This window comes from Pelodiscus sinensis, chromosome 15 (genome assembly GCF_052426305.1).
Source record: "Pelodiscus sinensis isolate ZL-2025 chromosome 15, ASM5242630v1, whole genome shotgun sequence".
NCBI classification, from domain to species: domain Eukaryota; kingdom Metazoa; phylum Chordata; order Testudines; family Trionychidae; genus Pelodiscus; species Pelodiscus sinensis.
Window position 1 is genome coordinate 6,479,048 of NC_143066.1, and position 22,459 is coordinate 6,501,506.

At 53.6% G+C, this 22,459-nt stretch overlaps 3 protein-coding genes across 3 annotated transcripts; all 3 read right to left on the minus strand.

Moving 5' to 3' along the window:
- Positions 1-2,821: 2,821 nt before the first annotated feature.
- On the minus strand, positions 2,822-3,956 carry LOC102454060 (hemoglobin subunit alpha-A-like). The gene is made up of 3 exons (XM_006124605.4): positions 3,797-3,956; positions 3,517-3,721; positions 2,822-3,024 (listed from the first exon to the last, which is right to left on the minus strand). Exons 1-3 carry the CDS (start codon positions 3,889-3,891, stop codon positions 2,896-2,898), a joined length of 429 nt encoding a protein of 142 aa, XP_006124667.2. The 5' UTR covers positions 3,892-3,956; the 3' UTR covers positions 2,822-2,895.
- Positions 3,957-11,279: 7,323 nt separating this feature from the next.
- LOC102460110 (hemoglobin subunit alpha-D-like) lies at positions 11,280-13,073 on the minus strand. The gene is made up of 3 exons (XM_075899169.2): positions 12,915-13,073; positions 12,418-12,622; positions 11,280-11,476 (listed from the first exon to the last, which is right to left on the minus strand). The coding sequence occupies exons 1-3, from the start codon at positions 13,004-13,006 to the stop codon at positions 11,348-11,350; spliced, it is 426 nt and encodes a 141-aa protein (XP_075755284.1). The 5' UTR covers positions 13,007-13,073; the 3' UTR covers positions 11,280-11,347.
- A 5,866-nt stretch (positions 13,074-18,939) lies between these two features.
- LOC102459869 (hemoglobin subunit pi-like) lies at positions 18,940-21,892 on the minus strand. The gene is made up of 3 exons (XM_006124534.4): positions 21,732-21,892; positions 19,916-20,120; positions 18,940-19,198 (listed from the first exon to the last, which is right to left on the minus strand). The coding sequence occupies exons 1-3, from the start codon at positions 21,824-21,826 to the stop codon at positions 19,070-19,072; spliced, it is 429 nt and encodes a 142-aa protein (XP_006124596.1). The 5' UTR covers positions 21,827-21,892; the 3' UTR covers positions 18,940-19,069.
- Positions 21,893-22,459: the final 567 nt, after the last annotated feature.

Below are 22,459 nucleotides of genomic sequence, written 5' to 3' on the forward strand. Positions count from 1 at the left end.
TTCTATTATGGGAACTCATGAAGAACTTTTCTGTATGCACCCTCTCCACCCCACTCATGCTTTTATAGACCTCTATCATATCCCCCCTCCATCTCCTTCTTTCTAAGCTGAAAAGTCCCAGACTCTTTAGCCTCTCTTCATATGGGACCCGTTCCAAACCCCTCATCATTGTAGTTGCCCTCCCCTCTCCCACCATCTCTCTTCCCCTCTCCCACCTCCTTTTCCCAGTCTCCCCCAGTTTTGTTCAATAAAGAGAGATTCTATTTTTGAACACAATTGTCCTTTATTTTGTACATCAGGAAGGGGGGCTAGGGAGGGGTAAGTGGAAGGAGGTGAGGGAGGAATGGGGTACGAGCCCCCGATGGGGAGGACTGGGCTGGCTCTGCGGGCTTCTGGGGGTGGAACCTCTCCTGCAGCCCCCCAATTACCCCCTCTCCCCAGATGGCAGCCTGCGGCAAGTGCAGCCGGGCTGATGGCCGAGTGCTGTGATGTACCCAGTATGGGTACTCCGGGCAATCCAAGCCAGGACTGCTTTGCAAGCGGGGCACCCCTGAGAACTGTCTGTCCGGGGTGGAGGTCGGGTCCCTTTAAGCACAGCCCTCGGCTAACCTGAGCCAGCAGCTCCACGCTCTAAGTCCTCATCTGATGCCCTGCCGGCACTGCTTCCGGCCATCCTTAACCCCGGTTCAGGGTCCACTCTGTGTGGACATGCTAGTTCGAATTAGCAAAACGCTAATTCGAACTAGTTTTTTAGTCTGGATGCGTTAGTTCGAATTAGCTTAGTTCGAATTAACTAATTTGAACTAAATTAGTTCGAATTAGCACTGTAGTGTAGACATACCCTTACTGATGCAGTGTTCACAGTGTCTGGAGCCGTCGCAAGGTGCTTACATATTCTGCAGGCCCTCCCTAACTCTTATAAGTTCGGGGGTCCATCAGTGCATAAATACTGGAGAGTGGCCTTGTTCTTTATGGCACTGCTGGGGGCGTCCCCTTCTGGGAAGTACCTGAACTGCTTTCATTACCCCCCTTACATGTTGGCACTAGTCCAGACACCCCGGGGATGCAGGAGTGACCAGCTGATGCCTGGGACCTGCCCATTGCTCTCGTGCCCACCAGCTACCTGGGAGAAAGATCCCAAGCAGAAGCCTCCAGCTCACTTAAGAATGGATGTGAAATGGTGCCTCTCAGTAAAGTAATCTGCCCAACCTGCATAGCACAGCTGGTTCCTGCTCCTGCAGGGGCCGGGCCCTGGGCTTAGACCGAAGAGGATTCATTACCCCCTCCTGCATGCCAGACAGACCCTGGGGCAAGGTGCCTTCTGAGATCTTTGGGGCCAGGCTGGCAGAAAGCAGCGTCCCTTCACCTGTGAGCATAGGCTTCCACCTGCCAGACCTGGGGAGAGTTTGCACCCGGGCTCTGGGTGTCATGTGGTGGCCTCACCCATTGGGGGTGAGGGAACTTGGCAAAAGCTTTTGCTTTTTGGGTGGGGTTTAAACGCTGCTCCTCCCGGTGTCCTGGTGCCTCTGCCCCTGGGCTGGGAGGCTTGGGCTGGTTTACATGAGCTGTGTTTGACGCCTGCCTCCTGCTTGTCCTGCCTCCTGCTGCTCCCCCTCCCCTTGTACAGTGGCCTGTTTGCCCGGCCTCACCACTCGTGGGGTCCCTGAATGCCTGCCAGCCCACTCCCAGCTGGGTTCATCCCCTGCCAGCCTGCTGCTAGATGAGGTCCCATCCCCCTGCCAGCTGGCCCTGGGCAAGATTGCAGGGTGCAGACCAGAGAACCCGGTACTTTGCCAGAAGGGACAGAACACAGGCCCCCTGATAGCTGTTCCCAGGCCCCCTCCCAGAAGTGCTGCTCTAGGGGTGTTGCAGCCCCCCAGGCTTGGGGGGTTTCCATGTACACACGGGTCCCAGCTTGGTGCAGGGCTCTCAGCACCCCCTTTGCACAAATTCTTGCAGTGCCCTTGCCCCTGGCTGCAGGCAGCCTGCCCAGTTCCCCTGATACCCGCCCCAGAGTGCCAGGTGCCGGATGGCATTAACAATCCCCAGGGAGGGCCCACACTCCTGGCCGCTTCCCGCCACGGGACTAGGTGGTATGGCCAGACCCAGCTGCTGCCGCCCCCTGTCTCCCGGGTATGGCCGGACCCAGCCGCTGCCGCCCCCTGTCCCACGGGTATGGCCGGACCCAGCCGCTGCCGCCCCCTGTCCCATGGGTATGGCCGGACCCAGCCGCTGCCGCCCCCTGGGTATGGCCGGACCCAGCCGCTGCTGCCCCCTGGGTATGGCCGGACCCAGCCCGCTGCCGCCCCCTGTCCCATGGGTATGGCCGGACCCAGCCGCTGCCGCCCCCTGGGTATGGCCGGACCCAGCCGCTGCCGCCCCCTGTCCCATGGGTATGGCCGGACCCAGCCGCTGCCGCCCCCTGTCCTATGGGTATGGCCGGACCCAGCCGCTGCCGCCCCCTGGGTATGGCCGGACCCAGCCGCTGCCGCCCCCTGTCCCATGGGTATGGCCAGACCCAGCCGCTACCGCCCCCTGGGTATGGCCGGACCCAGCCGCTGCCGCCCCCTGTCCCATGGGTATGGCCGGACCCAGCCGCTGCCGCCCCCTGTCCTATGGGTATGGCCGGACCCAGCCGCTGCCGCCCCCTGGGTATGGCCGGACCCAGCCGCTGCCGCCCCGTCCCATGGGTATGGCCAGACCCAGCCGCTACCGCCCCCTGGGTATGGCCGGACCCAGTCGCTGCCGCCCCCTGTCCCGCGGGTATGGCCGGACCCAGCCGCTGCCGCCCCCTGGGCCCAAGGAGAGAGCAGACACCGCACACGTGGAGCGCCAGGCAGCGCGTTTATTTCAGATCATTGAGCTGCTTGGCTGCGCCTCGGCCCGTGGCCACGCCTAACGGTACTTGGAGGTCAGCACGGCGGACACGGCACACATGAACTTGTCCAGGGAGACGTGCACCTCGGGGGTGAACAGGCTGGGGTGGTGGAGCGCCACCACCACCAGGAAGCAGTGGCTCAGCAGCTGGAAGGCAAAGCAGGCGGGTGAGGAGAGCTGGAGGGGACGCCCAGGCCACCCGGCACCGTCCTTCCGGGGGATGCCTCCCGTCCCGGGCCATCGAGGGGTCGCCCTGGTACCCAGTGGGGCGAGGGGGGAAGCGGGCTCAGATCCGGGTGAGGGGGCAGCGGGCTGGGAGAAGGGGAGACAATAGCAGGCTCTGACCCTGAAGGGGGAACAGCAGCGGGCTCAGAGGGGTCAAGACTAGCGGGCTTGGGGGGCACCAGCCAGCCTGGGAGCAGAGACTAGCGGGCTCAGAGGGGTCAGGACTAGCGGGCTTGGGGGGCACCAGCCAGCCTGGGAGCGGAGACTAGCGGACTCAGAGGGGTCAGGACTAGCGGGCTTGGGGGGCACCAGCCAGCCTGGGAGCAGAGACTAGCGGGCTCAGAGGGGGAACCCGAGATCTGGGGCGGGGGACCCGAGGGCTCGGGGCGGGCAGTATTTCTCCCGGCCGCTCACTTTGAAGTTGACTGGATCCACACGCAGGTTCTTGGCGTGCAGGTCGCTCAGGCGGCTCAGAGCCGAGGGCAAGTCATCGACGTGGGCGACCGCGTCCCCAAGGGCGCTCAGCACCTTCTTGCCTTGGGTCCGGACCTGGGAGGAGCCGTGGTGCAGGTCGAAGTGGGCGAAGTAGGTCTTGGTGGAGGGGTATGTGGCGAACATCCTGCAAAGCAGAAGCGGGGTGAGTAGCGGGGCGTGGGGGCGCAGGGCGCGCCAGGGGCAGGGGCAGCGGCCTTACCTCTCCAGGGTCTCGGCGCCATAATCCTCCAGGTGGCCGCTCACCTTGGTCCAAACGGCCTTCACATTGGTCTTGTCGCACGCGGTCAGCACCATGGTTCCGGCTGCGCTGCGTCGATCCCGCCAGGGTGCCCGCCCCCAGCCCCCGGCGCCCTTATATCCCGTCCCCGCGGCCCGCCCCGCCTCGCCCATTGGCTGGCACCGCGCCCTGCGCCGCGGAGAGGGGCCCCCGGGCCCTGCGCACGACCGAGGGCGCCCGGCCAGAGCAGGGTTCAGGGGCCGGCTCACGCCCCTCTGGCCCCGGGAGCCGAGCGCTTCAGCGGGGGGCAGCGGAGATCGCCTGGCCGGCTGCACGCTGGGCTGAGCCGAGAGCTGTCCAGAGTGCTGGGCTCCTCCGCTTTGGCTGGAGCCTACGGGGCAATCGGGGGCGCCCATGGCGCGGGGGGCTGTGCCCACAGAGCGGCGAGTTGCCCGCCGGACAACACGTCTCCGCCCGGGAGGGTCTCATCCGTGAACCCTTCCTACCTCAGCCCTGCAGGCGTCTGCGCGCCTGGAAAGGGCGCTGCTAAAGGAAAAAGTAACCGAGCCAGTGGGGCAGGTCTCCCATACACTGCCCCTCCATTGCGCTTCACGCGCTGTACCCTGAAACACAGCACCCCTGAAAACAGCGCCCCCACTGCCCTGAAACACAGCACCCCCTGAAAACAGCGCCCCCCACTGCTCTTCACACGCTGTACCCTGAAACACAGCACCCCTGAAAACAGCGCCCCCCACTGCCCTTCACGCGTTGTACCCTGAAACACAGCACCCCCTGAAAACAGCGCCCCCCACTGCCCTTCACGCGTTGTACCCTGAAACACAGCACCCCCTGAAAACAGCGCCCCCCACTGCCCTTCACGCGTTGTACCCTGAAACACAGCACCCCCTGAAAACAGCGCCCCCCACTGCCCTTCACGCGTTGTACCCTGAAACACAGCACCCCCTGAAAACAGCGCCCCCCACTGCCCTTCACGCGTTGTACCCTGAAACACAGCACCCCCTGAAAACAGCGCCCCCCACTGCCCTTCACGCGCTGTACCCTGAAACACAGCACCCCCTGAAAACAGCGCCCCCCACTGCCCTTCACGCGCTGTACCCTGAAACACAGCACCCCTGAAAACAGCGCCCCCCACTGCCCTTCACGCGTTGTACCCTGAAACACAGCACCCCCTGAAAACAGCGCCCCCCACTGCCCTTCACGCGCTGTACCCTGAAACACAGCACCCCTGAAAACAGCGCCCCCCACTGCCCTTCACGCGTTGTACCCTGAAACACAGCACCCCCTGAAAACAGCGCCCCCCACTGCCCTTCACGCGTTGTACCCTGAAACACAGCACCCCCTGAAAACAGCGCCCCCCACTGCCCTTCACGCGTTGTACCCTGAAACACAGCACCCCCTGAAAACAGCGCCCCCCACTGCCCTTCACACGCTGTACCCTGAAACACAGCACCCCTGAAAACAGCGCCCCCCACTGCCCTTCACACGCTGTACCCTGAAACACAGCACCCCTGAAAACAGCGCCCCCCACTGCCCTTCACACGCTGTACCCTGAAACACAGCACCCCTGAAAACAGCGCCCCCCACTGCCCTTCACACGCTGTACCCTGAAACACAGCACCCCCTGAAAACAGCACCCCCCACTGCCCTTCACGCGTTGTACCCTGAAACACAGCACCCCTGAAAACAGCGCCCCCCACTGCCCTTCACACGCTGTACCCTGAAACACAGCACCCCTGAAAACAGCGCCCCCTACTGCCCTTCACACGCTGTACCCTGAAACACAGCACCCCTGAAAACAGCGCCCCCCACTGCCCTTCACACGCTGTACCCTGAAACACAGCACCCCCTGAAAACAGCGCCCCCCACTGCCCTTCACACGCTGTACCCTGAAACACAGCACCCCCTGAAAACAGCACCCCCCACTGCCCTTCACGCGTTGTACCCTGAAACACAGCACCCCTGAAAACAGCGCCCCCCACTGCCCTCCACACGCTGTACCCTGAAACACAGCACCCCTGAAAACAGCGCCCCCCACTTCCCTTCACACGCTGTACCCTGAAACACAGCACCCCTGAAAACAGCGCCCCCCACTGCCCTTCACACGCTGTACCCTGAAACACAGCACCCCCTGAAAACAGCGCCCCCCACTGCCCTTCACACACTGTACCCTGAAACACAGCACCCCTGAAAACAGTGCCCCCCACTGCCCTTCACACGCTGTACCCTGAAACACAGCACCCCCTGAAAACAGCGCCCCCCACTGCCCTTCACGCGTTGTACCCGGAAACACAGCACCCCCTGAAAACAGCGCCCCCCACTGCCCTTCACACGCTGTACCCTGAAACACAGCACCCCCTGAAAACAGCGCCCCCCACTGCCCTTCACACACTGTACCCGGAAACACAGCACCCCTGAAAACAGCGCCCCCCCCCACTGCCCTTCACACACAGTGTCCCCTCCAAAGAACACAAGCATGGCCTTACTGGGCCAGATCCGTGGTCCATGTAGCTCAGTATTGTGACTTGTCACAATGGCCAGTGCCAGATGCTCCAGAGGGAGAGAACAGATCAGGGCAATTACTGAGTGATCCATCCCTATCCTCCTCTCCTGGCCGCTGGCTTAGAGATACCTAGAGCATGGGGTTGTGCCCCTACCATCTTGGCCAGTGGTTCTCAGACTGATGTGTGGGTGACCCCTTTCACACTGCAACCCTCTGAGAGGGACTGCCCTTATAAAGTGAAATTACTTTTTTATATTTAGCACTATTATAAATGCTGGAAGAGATGTGGAGTATTGGAATATTGTGTCCAGTTCTGGGCACTACATTTCAAGAAAGATGTGGAGAAATTGAAGAGGGTCCAGAGAAAAGCAACAAAAGTGATGAAAGGTCTAGAAAACATGAGCTATGAGGCAAGGCTGAAGGAATCGGGTTTGTTTAGTTTAGAAAAGAGAAGACTGAGGGGGGACATGATAGCAGTTTTCAAGTATCTAAAAGGGTATTACAAGGAGGAGGGGGAAAAAATTGTTCTCCTTGGCCTCTGACGATAAGACAAGAAGCAATGGGCTTAAACTGCAGCAAGGGAGGTTTAGGTTGGACATTAGGAAAAACTTCCTAACTATCAGGGTCATGATACACTGGAATAAATTGTCTAGGGGGATTGTGGAATCTCCATCACTGGAGATATTTAAGAGCACGTTGGATAGACATCTATCAGGGATAGTCTAGACGATGCTTGGTCCTGCCATGAGGGCAGGGAACTGGACTATTTGATGACCTTTTGAGGTCCCTTCCAGTTCTAGTATTCTATGATTCTGATTCTATGGAATGTGCAGCGGAGGCTGACTGCTCCCAACCCCCCACATAAAAACCTCCTGACGCTCTGAGGGGTTTCAACTCCCAGATGTTGGCTAATGAAGGACCTTTCCTCCATGAAATTCCCTAATTATTTTTCCAGACATTTATGCTTTTGGCCTTCACATCATCCCCTGGCAAGGAGTTCCACAGGGTAACTGTGCCTTGTGTGAAGAAGTGCTTCCTTTTGTTTATTTTAAAGTTGCTGCCTCTTAATACGATTGGGTGGTCCCTGGCTTGTGGGCTACGTGAAGGCATACATCATGCTTCTTTCTCCACACCAGTCATGACGTTGTGAATCTCTATTATATTCCCCCTTTAAGTTGTCTCCTTTCTAAACTGGAAAGTCCCAGGCTTTTTAATCTCACCTTATATGGAAGCTGTTCCATGTCCCTCCTCATTTTTGTTGCCCTCCTCTTGCTTATTGTCCTCTGTACTTTTTCAAGGTTTTGTGTGTGTGTTGTTTTTGTTTGTTTGTTTTGGTGATGTGGTGACTAGAACTACATTCAGTCTTCAAGTGCGGATGTACCATGGTTTTCCATAGAGGCATTTTGATATTTTCTGTCTAATTACCTTTCATAATGGTTCCTAACACTAGCAGCTCTTTTGACTGCTGCTGCACACTGAGCAGTAGTTTTCAGAGCGCTATCCACAATGACTGGAAGAGCCCTTTTTGGATTGGTGACAGCTAATGTAGCCCCATCTTTTTGCACGGATAGTTGTTTTCCACGTCTCGACACTGAATTTCATTTGCAATGTTGTTCATCTACCCAGTCACCCACTTTTGTGAGATCCCTTGAGGGGCACTGGAAGAATCTGTGTAGTGGGGTGCTGGGAACCACTGAACCAAGCTGGAAATCCTGTATATGATGGAAACTACTTCAAGCCAGGGGGCGTGAAAGCCCCTCCAGCACCTTTGGATCCCTTTTCACAGCTAGCTTTGGACAGTATCATGAGTAATTTTGTATCATCTGCAGGCTTTGCCACCTCGCTCTTTATCCCTTTTCCCACATGATGTATGAGTCTGTTGAACCCCATGTGCTGGTCCCTGTAAACACCATGACTTACCCTGCTCCATTGTAAAAAATGACCATTTATTCCTACTTTCTGTTTCCTGTCTTTTAACCAGTTACTGATCCAGGAGTGGACCTTTCTTATTCCACTGTGCCCGCACAGTCCTTCCTCACACACTCCCCCCAATGCTGCCCTCACAGCCCTGCCCGGCCACACACACTGCCACCCTGATGCTGCATCGTCACACACATTTCCCACACACACTCAGCCCTTTGTACACACCACCCTCTACCCTACTGTGCTACACACACACACAGACGCCTCACACACTCGGCCCTTTGTACACACCGCCCCCCCACCCTACCACACTACACACACACAGCCGCTTCACACTGCCCTTTCAGACACTGCTCTCTCATTCTTATTGCCCTCATACACCCGGTGCCACCCACACTGCCTCTTCATACACTGAGTCCTCTTACACACAGCTCCCCAAAAGAGCACAACACGATGCCACTCCTACACATTGCCCCTCACACACAGGGTCCCCATTACATACACCCGCCCACGGAGCTCCTGCTCACATACTGCTCCCTTATACATACTGTTTCCATGCACCTGACCCCTCCACTGTCCCCCTTTCTGTGTACTTCCATCTGGTATCTTTGGGGCCCCAATGCTCTGTTCCTTTATACACTGCTCCCCCCACTGTTGTGCTATACACTGCACCACACTGCCCCCTCATACACACCATCTACACGCTGCCCCCGTCCCCACATACTGCCACCTAACACATACTGCCCCCAGACACTGCTGCTTCAGATATACACTGTGTCTTCACACACACACACCCACACACACACACACACACACACACACACACTGCCTTTCCATAGGCACTGCTCCCAATACGTGCCCCTTCATACTCTCTTCCCATGCGTTCCTCCCTCACATGCGTTCCCCCACACAGCCTACCACACACTACTCCCTTGTACGCCCCATGCACATAGCCCCCCAACCCCTTCCTATACACAGCCCCCAGCATTCTCCACCTTATACACGCTGCTCTCCCACTGTTCTGGCACACACTGGCCCCACAAATTCTCTCCTATAGCCCCCCCCCTAAGTCACATACTGCTCCCCCACACTCACTCCATTCGCAGCAGCCAGAGAGACACAGTCTATGCAAAACACACGCTCACAAACACTGCCACCCCACAACCCCTGCTCCCGCAGTCACACCTGCATCCCGCCTCATCCCACGTGTTTGGTAAGGATAGATGGAGTGAACACGACACATTTCCCTAGAGTTCTGCCTGAGCCAGCGCACAGCTGACTGCCAAAGGGAGAGGTTGGTCCACAGGACACACATTATGGCAGGGGCTGTTTTAAATGGGGATTAAAATGCTGAGCAAGGATGCTAGATGGAGAGCCTGGGGGCTTTTTGACTGAAAAACAGAAGCCATTCTCCCCTCCATCCAGTTTTCCTGGTGGAAGCTTCAGAACAGTTGTGGTTTGTCGCAGTCACTCACCAGTCTGAGCCGTTTGGCCTGCACAGTGTCAGATTTCTGAGTCTCTGAATGATGGGACTCAAACTTCCCAAGTGCTTAGTGACAGTGACGAATAACAGCAGTGCCTGGATGTCCAAGTAACACATTTCGCCTCACCAGTGCACACTCCTCCCAACCAAGTGGGTGGGGCATGTTCGTTCTAGCTGTAGATTAAGAAGCAGGAGGCCCAGAGAGATTAGAGCCAACGCTGCAGCTCCTGATCTCAATGAGAGTGTGGCTATAGACTGCAAAGTGTCCAGGGCTGGGCCCTGAGTGCCTTGCCCCAGGTGACCCAGAAATAGGAGTAAAGACGCCTGGACTCCTGGTCCCCCAGAGCTTGCCTTCGCCACACAGCCTGCTGTGTGTGTGTGTGTGTGTGTGTGTGTGTGTGTGTGTGTGTGTGTGTGTTCTGGCTGATAAAGAAACACCCTGCAGCCTGGGCGACCCCCCCCCCCCACACACACACCACAGCTGTTCCAGGCACCGCCTTTGTCTTTTTCTCCTCAATTCTGGCCAGTCCCTTTTGGAGTAGAGAAGCCCCAAAGTGTTTAATCTAAACTCTGCTTCCCCCACCCCCATTCCTGGGAGTGGCCCTAGCATCTCCCAGGAGTTCTTAGTTCATTTTCTTGACCCCATTTAGCATTAGCCAGAAGGACACTGTGTAGGGGCTGCACACCTCTTCAGACCCACCTGTACACTATTACCATGAGTCTAACCTTGTTCCACTGGGGCCCAAAACTGTGCTGGCTGACAGGAGCTGGCAGCCCCAGTCAGGTCCCCATATTGGGCCAGCAGCCAGTAGAAAAGGGCTGACTCATCTGGGTCTGTTCCCAAGTACCCTGAGTGTGTTAATGACCTATGCTAAACAGTTTGTTCCACCTTGTCTTTAGCTGGGATGCTCTGAGCGCCTTTCCCAGCTGGGACCAGGAGCTCTGGAACATGCTCCAAAACACATGAAGTTGAGCCAGTAAGAGGTAGCATCTCCCCTCCTTTGTCTCTCTCAAAACTTTGGCACCCGTTTTTACTGACAGAACCAACAAGTTAGGAAACAAAGATTTTCTTTGCCCCCTGTTGGCTGCCTTTCTTGTTGGCGTTTTTGGTTTCCTTGCCGCACACTCACAGCCAGTGGCCTAGCAAAAGACATCGCAAGTCAGTTCTCCAGCTAAGAGGGGCCCTTTTGACATAGTTGCCCGCCCCGCATGCTTTTAGTTTTGCATCAGCTGCGTCCTCCTGAGGGAAGTATCCTTGTGCCTGTCCCTGAGCAGGTCAGTGTATTTCTCTCTGGAAAGGTGCCACCTCCCTTTGGGATTAGAGAACAATGAAATTCCTGCAGTTTCTCAAAGCTGGTGGACGGGGCATTGTTTGCTGGGCCAAACGGTGATGCTTTGGCCTCTAACCCCAACCCCACTTAATCTTTCCCGGCTTGCGGGGTTACTTCTCATGGACCACTGGGGAGGGAGGCGATTTCCTTAGGATAAGTCCATCCCCCCAGCCCACCCTCAGCCGCAATGAGAGGCAGAGACAGAGCTGCAGGGTTGGCATCTTTATTGGGTCTGAGCACAGCAGGGTGCGTGGGAACCCACCGGAGCCAGCCGCTCACCGGTACTTCTCAGTGAGCACATTGCAGACAGCTTCCATGAACTTGTCAAAGGCCACATGCAGCTGCGGGGTGTACTCGTCACGCAAGTGCACGGCCAGCACCACCTGGAAGCAGTGGGACAGCAGCTGCAAAGCAAAGCGCACCCGGTCAGCCAGCCCCAGAGAGTGCCCAGGACAGCCCACACCACCATGGGGAGAGGAAAGGGGGGCTGAGCCTGCACCAGCCCCAGAGAGGAGAAATGGAAAACGGGGGGAGGCTGAGCCCGCGCACCCATCTGGACACAGAAGGGGAGGCTGAGCCTGCACCCCTCCAGACAGGGAAAAGGGGGGGCTGACCCTGCACCCCTCCAGACAGGGAAAAGGGGGGGCTGACCCTGCACCCCCCAGACAGGGAAAAGGGAGGGCTGACCCTGCACCCTCCAGACAGGGAAAAGGGGGGGCTGACCCTGCACCCCTCCAGACAGGGAAAAGGGGGGGCTGACCCTGCACCCCCCAGACAGGGAAAAGGGAGGGCTGACCCTGCACCCTCCAGACAGGGAAAAGGGAGGGCTGACCCTGCACCCTCCAGACAGAGAAAAGGGGGGGCTGACCCTGCACCCCCCAGACAGGGAAAAGGGAGGGCTGACCCTGCACCCCCCAGACAGGGAAAAGGGAGGGCTGACCCTGCACCCCTCCAGACAGGGAAAAGGGGGGGCTGACCCTGCACCCCCCAGACAGGGAAAGGGAGGGCTGACCCTGCACCCCTCCAGACAGGGAAAAGGGAGGGCTGACCCTGCACCCCCCAGACAGGGAAAAGGGAGGGCTGACCCTGCACCCCTCCAGACAGGGAAAAGGGAGGGCTGACCCTGCACCCTCCAGACAGGGAAAAGGGAGGGCTGACCCTGCACCCCTCCAGACAGGGAAAAGGGGGGGCTGACCCTGCACCCTCCACACAGGGAAAAGGGGGGGCTGAGCGCGCACCCCAACACAGCAAAGGGGGGGCTGAGCCCGCACTCCGTCCCCCCCCACAGGAAAAGGGGGCCCTGAGCCCGCAGCCCCTCACTTCCCCGACGCTGGCCTGCTCTTGCCTTGAAGTTGACCGGGTCCACCCGCAGGTTGTAGGCATGCAGGTCGCTGAGGTCAGAGAGCGTCTTGCTGAGGGTGTCCATGTGATGCACCGCGTTGCCCAGGGCGGTCACCACCTTCTTGCCGTGGTGGCGGACCTGCTCCGAGTCGTGGTGCAGGTCGAAGTGCGGGAAGTAGGTCTTGGTGCTGGGGTAGGTGGTGAACATCCTGCGGGGGGACAGACGTGAATCCCGGAGGCCCCCGCGCTTCTCCCGCCCTGGTGCCCGGGAACGCCGCCCCGCGCCCCCCATCACCCTCGGAGCGGAGGAGCCCCGCGCCCCCCATCACCCCCGGAGCCCCGCGCCCCCCATCACCCCCGGAGCCCCGCGTCCCCCCATCGCTCCCGGAGCCCCGCGTCCCCCCATCGCTCCCGGAGCCCCGCGTCCCCCCCGTCGCCCCAGCCCCGCGCCCCCCATCGCCCCAGCAAGCCGGGGCTGCGCTGCTTCCGGCCCGGCCCCACCTCTCCAGGGCCTCGGCTCCGAAGTCCTCCTGGTGGCCCTGCACCTTATCCCAGGCGTGCAAGACCAGCTGCTTCTCGTCGGCGGTCAGCATGGCGGCGGCTGGCTGTGCGCTGCTGGCTGTCCGGGCCGCTGCCCCTGCCGCCCCCTTTATAGCGCTGCCCGCAGCCCTCCCCCGGGCCCGCTGGGCCGGCCCCGATCTTATCCCCAGCCAGCGGCCGGCTGCCGGCCGGGCGGGGCAGGCGCCACGGGACCGGGCAGTCACCGCCTTCCCAACTGGACGTGCCAAGACGCGGAGCGCAGCTCGGACTCCTCTCCCGGGAGCCTGGCGAGCCCAGCCCGCGGGGACAGCCAGGCCACGGGGCGGGGAGCAGCCCACAGGCACCGAGCTGTCGGGGCGTCCTCCGCAAAGCACCCACCGTCCCCTCCCCCTGCCCCGGCGCCCCGACTAGCGCCAGCCCGCTCCCAACACCAGGGCCGTAGCCGCTGGCAGGTAACTGCCCGGGGACGTTCCCCGAGGGGCTGGCTTCTGAGCCTTCCCTACGGGGGCCAGCCTGGACTGGTCTGCATCTGGCGCAGAGCATCCCAGAAGCTGGCCTCTTTGCCCACAAGGGGCTTAGCACAGTCCTCAGAGCCCTCTCCTGACCCCGGGGTGGACCCGGTTCCATGGAAGCCAGCGGAGGTACTAGGGTGAACAGGACGAGCAGAATTCGGCCCATCTCCTGCCCCTTGGTTGTGCCTCACTTCCCTTGGATATTTCCAGCCTGCCTGGGAAATGCACGTGAACTTCTCAAGCTGCCCTGTCTCTGCTTGTTTAGAGATTTCAATCTCTCATTGATTCATCAGCTGCAAGGCCAGGAGGGACCATTGGATCATCCAGTCTGGCCTCTTGAATGGATCAAGCTGTTGGTTCTGGCTTTCTCTGCTAGCTAAAAGAGCCCTTAGTCAAGAGAGACCAGCCATAAGCCTCTGTGGAAAAGGAGGGAAACCCCATAATCTTCTACAGGAAAGATTCAATGCAGAAAGAGTGTAACTTGTTTATTGCTTCCCCCTGCTCCATAATTCTCCCTTCACCCTTTGGGAGTCAACAGGACAGTATGTCAAATTCAGTTTGGGCATGAGGCAATGGTTCATTTTTAATTGCATTTGCTGGATTGGGACTACAAAACTAGGGCTTTTGGTTGACAAGGGGTTCTGCCAGGAGGGACCAAGAGAGATTTGCACAAAGATTGAAGGAAAATGGCCTTTTCCTAGTAGCTAAACTGTTAGTAAATTTACAGCTGATTTTGGAATCACTTTATGAGGAATACAAACTGCAGGACACTATCAAAAATATCACCATTTCTGCCCTTTTGTATATGGCCATTTGCTTATGCAATTACAGTAATTAAATATGCAAATTCTGGTCTCTAAAATGTATTTGTTGTGTTTCAAAGTCAACAGACCACTGAAATAGTTTAAAGTTTTCAAAGAGATTGTTTCCAACATTGGTTCACATCTGCAATGTTGTTTTCACGGCTGTAAGGGCTATAAACTGCCTTTCCATGAAAACTTGTATTCTGCAGAATCTGTAGCTGTTGTGATGGACAATAGTGTCAGTGGGTTCAAAAAAAGAACAAGGTAAGTTCAGGGAGGAGTGGTCCAGCGGCAGCTATTAGCCAGGATGCTCAGGGATGAAACCCTACACTTTCAGAATAGAGAGGGGTAAATAACGGTGCCCCTCAGAGACTGTACTGGGACCCATGTTCCTCAACATATTCATAAATGACTTGGAAAAAAGTGTAAACAGTGAGGCGGCAAAATTTGTGGATGACCATAAAGAGTTACAAAGGGACCTCACAAAACTGGGTGACTGAGCAACAAAATGGCAGAGGAAATGTAATGTTGATACATACAAAGGAAAATAATCTCAACTATTCCTATAAAATGATGGGATCTAGATTAGCTGTGGCCACTCAAGAAAGAGATCTTGGAGTCATTGTGGATAGTTCTCAGAAAACAACTGCTCGATGTGCAACAGCAGACAAAAAAGCTCCCAGAATGTTGGGAATCATTAGGAAAGGGATAAATAATAAGAAACAAAATATCGTATTGCCTGTCTATAAATCCATGATACACTTACATCCTGAATACTGCATGCAGTTCTGGTGGCCCCCATCTCAAAAAAGACATATTAGAATTTGAAAAGGTACAGAAAAAGGCAACAAAAATAATTAGGGTTATGGGACAGCTCCCACAGGAAAAGAGATTAATAAGACTGGGACTTTTCAGCTTAGAAAAGAGACAGCTAAGGGGAGAGATGATAAAAGTCTATACAATCATGACTGGTGTGGAGAAAGCAGAATCATAGAATCATAGAACACTAGAACTGGAAAGGACCTTGAGAGGTCATCATGTCCAGTCCCCTGCCCTCATGGCAGGACCCAGTACCATCTAGACCATCCCTGATAGATGTCTATTTAACCTTCTCTTAAATATCTCTAGAGAGGGAGATTCCACAACCTACCTAGGCAACTTATTCCAGGGTTTAACTGCTCTGACAGGAAGTTTTTCCTAACGTCCAACTTAAACCTCCCTTGGTGCAGTTTAAGCCCATTGCTTCTTGTCCTAACCTCAGAGGCAAAGGAGAACAATTTTTCTCCCTCCTCCTTGTGATACCCTTTTAGATACCTGAAAACCTCAATCATGTCCCCTCTCAGTCTTTTCCTTTCCAAACTAAACAAGCTCAATTCTTTCCGTCTTCCTTCATCAGTCATGTTCTCTAGACCTTTAATCATTCTTGTAGCTCTTCTCTGAACCTTCTCAAATTTCCCCACATCTTTCTTGAAACATGGTACCCAGAACTGGACACAATACTCCAATTGAGGCCTAATTAGCGCAGAGTAGAGCGGAAGAATGACTTCTCGTGTCTTGCTCACAACACTACTGTTGTTTTTTTGCAACAGCGTCACACTGTTCACTCATATTTAGCTTGTGGTCCACCATGACTCCCAGATCCTTTTCTACAGTACTCCTTCCTAGACAGTCGCTTCTCAGTCTGTATGTGTGACACTAATTGTTCCTTCCTAAGTGGAGCACTTTGCATTTCTCCTTATTAAACTTCATCCTATTTACCTCAGACCATTTCTCCAGTTTGTCCAGATAATTTTGAATTATGACCCTGTCCTCCAAAATACTTGCAACCTCTCCCAGCTTGGTATCATCTTCAAACTTAATCATCTGTACTCTCTATGCCAATATCTAAATCGTTGATGACGATATTGAACAGAGCCGTTCCCAAAACAGACCCCTGTGGAACCCCACTTGTTATGCCCTTCCAGCAGGATTGTGAACCGTTAATAACTACTCTGAGAATGGTTATCCAGCTAGTTATGCACCCACCTTATAGTAGCCCCATCTAAGTTGTATTTGTCTAGTTTATTGATAAAAATATCATGCCAGACTGTATCAAATGCCTTACTAAAGTCTAGGTGTACCACATCCACCACTTCTCCCTTATCCACAAGACTCGTTTTCCTATCAAAGAAAGCTATCAGATTGGTATGACATGATTTGTTCTTTACAAATCCATGCTGGCTGATACCAATCACCTTATTATCTTCCAGGTGTCTACAGATGAATTCCTTAATTACTTGCTCCATTATCTTTCCTGGCACAGAAGTTAAACTGTCTGGTCTGTAGTTTCCTGAGTTGTTCTTATTTCCCTTTTTATAGATGGGCACTATATTTGCTCTTTTCCCATCTTCTGGAATCTCTCCCGTCTTCCATGATTTTCCAAAGATGATAGTTAAAGGCTCAGATACCTCCTCTATAAAGTAAATCAGGAAGTGCTGTTTACCCCTCATATTAAAAGAACTAGGGGATCAAACAATGACATTAATAGGCAGCAGGTTTAAAACAAACAAAAGGAAGCATTTCTTTATACGGTGCACAATCAATCTATGGAACTCTTTGGCAGAGGATTTTGTGAAGGCCAAGACTATGAGCTTATCTTCACTTACCCAAGATCAATCTCCCAGGGTTCGATTACGCAAGTCTAGGAAGGACCTGTTAAATTGACTTCTGATGGTGCCACTCCCCCCATTGACCCTGGTACTCCACTGGGTAGCGAGGATTAAGGGAAGTTGATGGGAGAATTTCTCTCGTTGACCTCCTGCAGTGACGGTGCTGCAGAAATTCAACCTAAGGAACATTGACTCTAGCTACCCTATTTTTGTAGCTGGAGTGGTGTATCTTAGGTCGACTTTCTCTAATAGTGTAGACCTGGCCTATAATAGGGCTAAAAGCAGAAGTAGTTAATTTTACTAAAGATAGGGTGTCCCTACCATTTTCCAGAAGCTAGGAATGGGCGACATGGGATGGATCATTTGATGATTACCTGCCTTGTTCATTCCCTCTGAAGCACTTGGTATTGGCTACTGTCAGAAGACAGGATAGTGGGCAATGTGGACCTATGGCTGTTCTTATGTTCTGGGCATCCCTAAACCTCCGATGACCAGCAGCTGGCACGGGAGGACAGGGGAATCACTCCATAGTTAGCCTGTGTCTGAACACCTCCCTGAAGCTCTGGCACAGGAGACTTTTGGAGACAGGGATAGTGGGCAAAAGGAACTATGGTCTGACCCAGGCTAGCAGCTCTTGTGTTCTTATGTCATGGGATCCACCAGGCTAGGCGGATGGCAAGCCTGGGCCAGAGGAACCACAAGCCACAAAATCAGCCTTCTTGCTTGTAGGGCCTCGTGAATAGCCCTACGTGTCTAAACCCCACACTGGTAGTGAAAGGGTTAAGGGCGGACCAATAACCCAATTAGCCTATCCTGACACCTCAAGGAGGTACAAGGAATTAAGGATTAGACCCAGCTCCGAAGAGCCAGAGTGAATGATTGAAGGAATGGCCAATAAGGCAGGACTGAGAGGAGAGCTACAGTAAGGAGTGTATCCCTTGGGGCTGACCCTGAGGGGAGAAGGTAGGAGGGATGAAGGAAGCTGCCAGAAAGGCTCAGGAGCCACTGAAACGGATGCCCTTCAGCAGGAGAGCAATGAGAACCGAGGACTTATGCTCAAGACTGCCCGTCTGGGAGCCACATGCAACACTTCTATTTACTCTTTTTTCATCACAGATGAAGAACCAGAGGACATTGAACTGAAAGGTAACAGATTGGAAACCAATACCAGGGAATGGGTTTTTTTTTGTGCACAGTTAGCCTGTGGAACTCATTGTCCCAAGATCTCTTTGAGGCCACGAGCTTGCAAAATTCACAAATAATTAGGCACTTGCTTGATGGAGAAGCTACATTAGATAGGATCCCTTTAGCACTAGCTCACAGGGGCACTGAATTTGCTTGAAATATAAATTCATAAAACAGAGCCAGCCCAGCCTCTGACATCCTGCTAGAGAATTTTCCTCTGCTTTGACACAGCATCCCAGCTACACTTGCACTTCAGTGGTGTTGTCTAGCCGGGTAACTCAGTTGGGGTGTGTGTGTGTCAGACACTGCCAGCATGGCTCAGCTCAAGGTTCTCTTAAACAAGGACCCTGCCTCTGGCAATGATAAAAAGCAACATGTACAAATATCCCTTCAGTGGTGTTTCTGAAATAGCATGTCCCCCTGATACCCTCTCATCAGAGGCTGGCTTATTCCCTGAAGTAAAAGGGTTATGTCTTAAAATGGTGGGCTTTGGGGAGTCTATTTAATGTAGCTTCTCCATCAAGGAAGTGTCTAATTATCTGTGAATTTGGGCAAGCTCTGGCCTCAATGATACCTTGTGGCAATGAGTTCCAAAGGCTAATTGTGGGTGAAAAAATAGTTCTTGATTGATTTTAAATTTGCTGCCTTTCAGTTCAGTGTCCTCTGGTTCTTCTTCTATGATGAAAAAAGAGTAACTAGAAGTGATTAGGTGTTGTATGTGGATCTCGCTATCTGAGGAGCCCCCTTAGCATCTTGCAGGGAATGTCAGAACACCCTTCCCATTATGAACAACAATGTCCGGCTGGAGCCAGTGAATATTAAAGCACAGAGACAAGAGTGGCCAATTAGAATATTTATTGGCTTTTTGCTTAGGACAACACCCAGGTGTAGGGATTCATGAAGCGTGCATGATGAAGGGTGGGCATCCCACTCTGAGAGGCCTGGCCCCTGCTCTCCTAGGAGACAGTTTATCTATACTTCTCAGTCAGCACCGAAGAAATCTGGGACAGGAACTTGTCCAATGCAGCATGAACTTCCGGGGTGAAGTCGTTGGGAAAGTGGGCGGCCAGAGAGCACAGAATGCAATGGGAAAGCAGCTGCAAGAGAAAAGAGCAGGAGAAAATCACATGGAAAATCACATGCCTGAAATAACACACCTCTGCCTGCTGGGAGCCTGAAACACCAAGCTGGAGTCTCCTTGCCAGGTAGAGTCTCCTCCAGTGGGTATGAGTTACTGACTGAGAAATCCACCTTTTAGACCAGAGAGAAGTCGTTGCTTCACACTGCTCCTCTTCCTTGTCCTGGGACTATAAAGTAACCAGGAATAATCCTTGCACATACAGAAAGCTTTTCATGCAGGAGCCTGAGTCCTTGGCCAAGCACAGTCAGTATCATTCTCCCCATTTTTGATGGGGGTACAAAGATGTGATGCGATCTGTCTAAGATCAGTGGCTCACAGACCTTTGTTGTGGGCAGGAGGGACTGAACCGGTAACCTTAGGGGTGAAAGCCATGTGCTTCTACAGCATGAGCTAAAAGCCAACTCGCTCTTGGCTAAGACTGTACAGCAGATTTCACTCTCCCTTGCCAAAGATCTCAGTGCATGGCAGCTAATAGCCAAGCTGGGCAGGGGTGGTGTCCCTAACCTCTGTTTGCCAGAAACTGGGAATGAGCGACGTGGGGTGGATCCTTTGACAATTGCCCATTCTGTTAATTTCTCCTGGGGCACCTAGCATTGGCTACTGCAGGAAGACAGGATACTGGGCTAGACGGAGCTTTGGTCTGACCCGTGTGGCCCTTCTTATGTTCACTCACCTTGAAGTTCACTGGGTCAACTCGGAGGATGTAGGCATGCAGCTCACTGAGTGTGGCCAAGGCACCTGTAATGTTATCGATGTTCTTGGTAGCCTCCCCAATAGCACTCAGGACCTTGGAGCCATGGCCATGAAGCTGAGCAGAACCTTGGCTGAGATCGAAATGAGGGAAATAGGTCTTGGTTTGGGGGAAGCCTGAAAAAAGCCTGGAAGAGAACATTAGAAATGACTTCAGTAATGGAAATTGCACCAAGCAGCTGATACAGCCCTGAGTCAGGGAGGCCAGGACCCTGGATCGACACTTGCTCCTGCTCTTCTCGTCCAAAACACTGGAACTGGGAAAAGAATGGATTAGAGAAATGCTCTCTAGACTGTTAGTATTTGACTGTACCCTGTGCTGAAATGGGGCTGGAATGGTCAAACGTTACAGGCCAGCAGTTCTACAGGAGCGGTTTGTAATCTTATTTCTTTGTTTTAGGAAAAGAGTGATAGACCAAATTCATCCCTGGTGTTTACAGTTGTAAATCAATGGAGTCTCACCAAGAAGAATTCTTGGCTAAGCCATGTTTAGATTTACATGCTGAAAAGTATTTTACAAGCATTTTCAACTTACTTTCTTCTTTGAGCTAAATAACCTAATACTTCCCCACAGCCATCCTCATCCTCTGTAGTATATTTTCTGCAGCAGAACCAAATTGCATTTCCCAATGATAGCAGAATCTATAGTGAATACTCTCTATAGTCAGATATTTCATGTCCAGAATCTTTGCTTCAATCAGTATAAGTGAAGCTTACATAGCCAAAAAGGGCCATGAAAAGATTTAAAATGAACTGCTTGAATATCACAAACCTGGGACTAGTCTTCACCTGAAGAAACCAAACATTGTTCCCAGGTTCTTTCCCTCCCTTTGTATCAGCTTGTTTAGACAATTAGCTGTGGATGGATTTTTACTGGAAGGAGTACAGAGCTCTTGGGCCGTAAGGTGGGTCACCCCCAAACTTCAGCTGGTTCATTTGAAATGGGATGTTTGGGGAAAATGTCCCCTTTACTTAACATACATTTCACATAATACTTCAAATCCATTAGTCCTGGCTCTACCAATAAAAGGCTGGCTAGTTGTATTTACAGCAAACCTTCCGTGACCCTACAAGCCTATGTGGTTTACAGTGATATGCACTTCATGGGGGTGTCTGCTTCTCCTGCTAATCTGTTACACATCAAATGGAATGTTAAGACATGTTCCAAGCATCCTGCTTGAATACCCCATCACAAGCACTGCCCTGCACTTGCCACTAGAAATTGCATCATTCACATAATAACCCCCTCCCATGTGCCTTTTCTTTTCATGTTCAGCTCATACCAGTGATAACCTTTGCACTCGGCATTATCTGGGTATCAGTGGCCGTGTGGAGTCACTCTCCGGAGCTCCGCCCAGCTGGCATCCATGGAAAGTGAATAAAACAGAATATTCTTTCTTTTGGGGTTTGAAATCATCCCGCAGGATTGGACAGCAGGGATATTATTCTCTGTTAAACTCCATAGAGTGTTAGAGTCATTTCTATAGAGCACTGCTGTATTCTACAGGACTTTCCATGAGGGTTATTCTCCAGGAAAAGCTGAGGCCCTCAATCACCAATGTTTGAAGGATACCCTTAAAATCTGCCCTCTCAAGAGCTTCATTGTCTCTGATTTCCCCAGGCTTCTGAACTACAGACCCACATTCACCCCTGGCACAAACTTTACCCCCGAGTGTGTCCACCAGGGTGAAATCTGAGACAGGCCCACAGAATCTAAGCAAAGATAGCACATCACTTACCTCTCCAGTGACTCGGCCCCAATGGCATTAGCATGGGTAGCGACCTTTTCCCAAATGGCAACCACTGCTGCCTTCTCAGCTTGAGTCAGAGTCATCGTTGCTGGGGGGTTGTGAGATCAGCCTCCTTGCAATGGTCACTCGGACAGGCCTGTGCTGATCATCCTCGCAGCCCCCCTTATAAAGGGGACGGAGAGAGCAGAACTTGGCAGCTGTCCATTGCCATTGGTCACTTCTGGGGCCCACCCCGTGAGGAAGGGCTCTCTTATCTCTCTGGAAAACAATCCTTGTCCTGCCCTGGACTGTTCACTGGGAGGCGTTATCATTTTCTCACATCTTAACGCAGCAGTGTGGTGGCCTGGGGAAATGAACCAGCTGCAGGGGCAGAGATGAGCAAACAGACAGTACTGAGAATCGTAATGACAAGGTGGAAAACATCAGGCCTAAGAGCAAGGAGGGAATCATCCACGTGTTTTACAGATGTGCTAACAGGCTCGGAGAGAAACGAATGCAATGACAGGCCACTGCTTTTCAGGGAATACATAGGGACAGAGCAGGGTGTGCTAAGTGTAGACTGTGGATGAAATCCTGCCTGCACTGAAGTCAATGGGAGTTAACCCTGTATTGCTCCTGCCAAGTATTATTCACAAGTAATTTACCATTACTACATAGCACTAGCTACAAAAAATGACACCACTTCAGATTTAAAAACATCTCATGGAAGCAGCGGT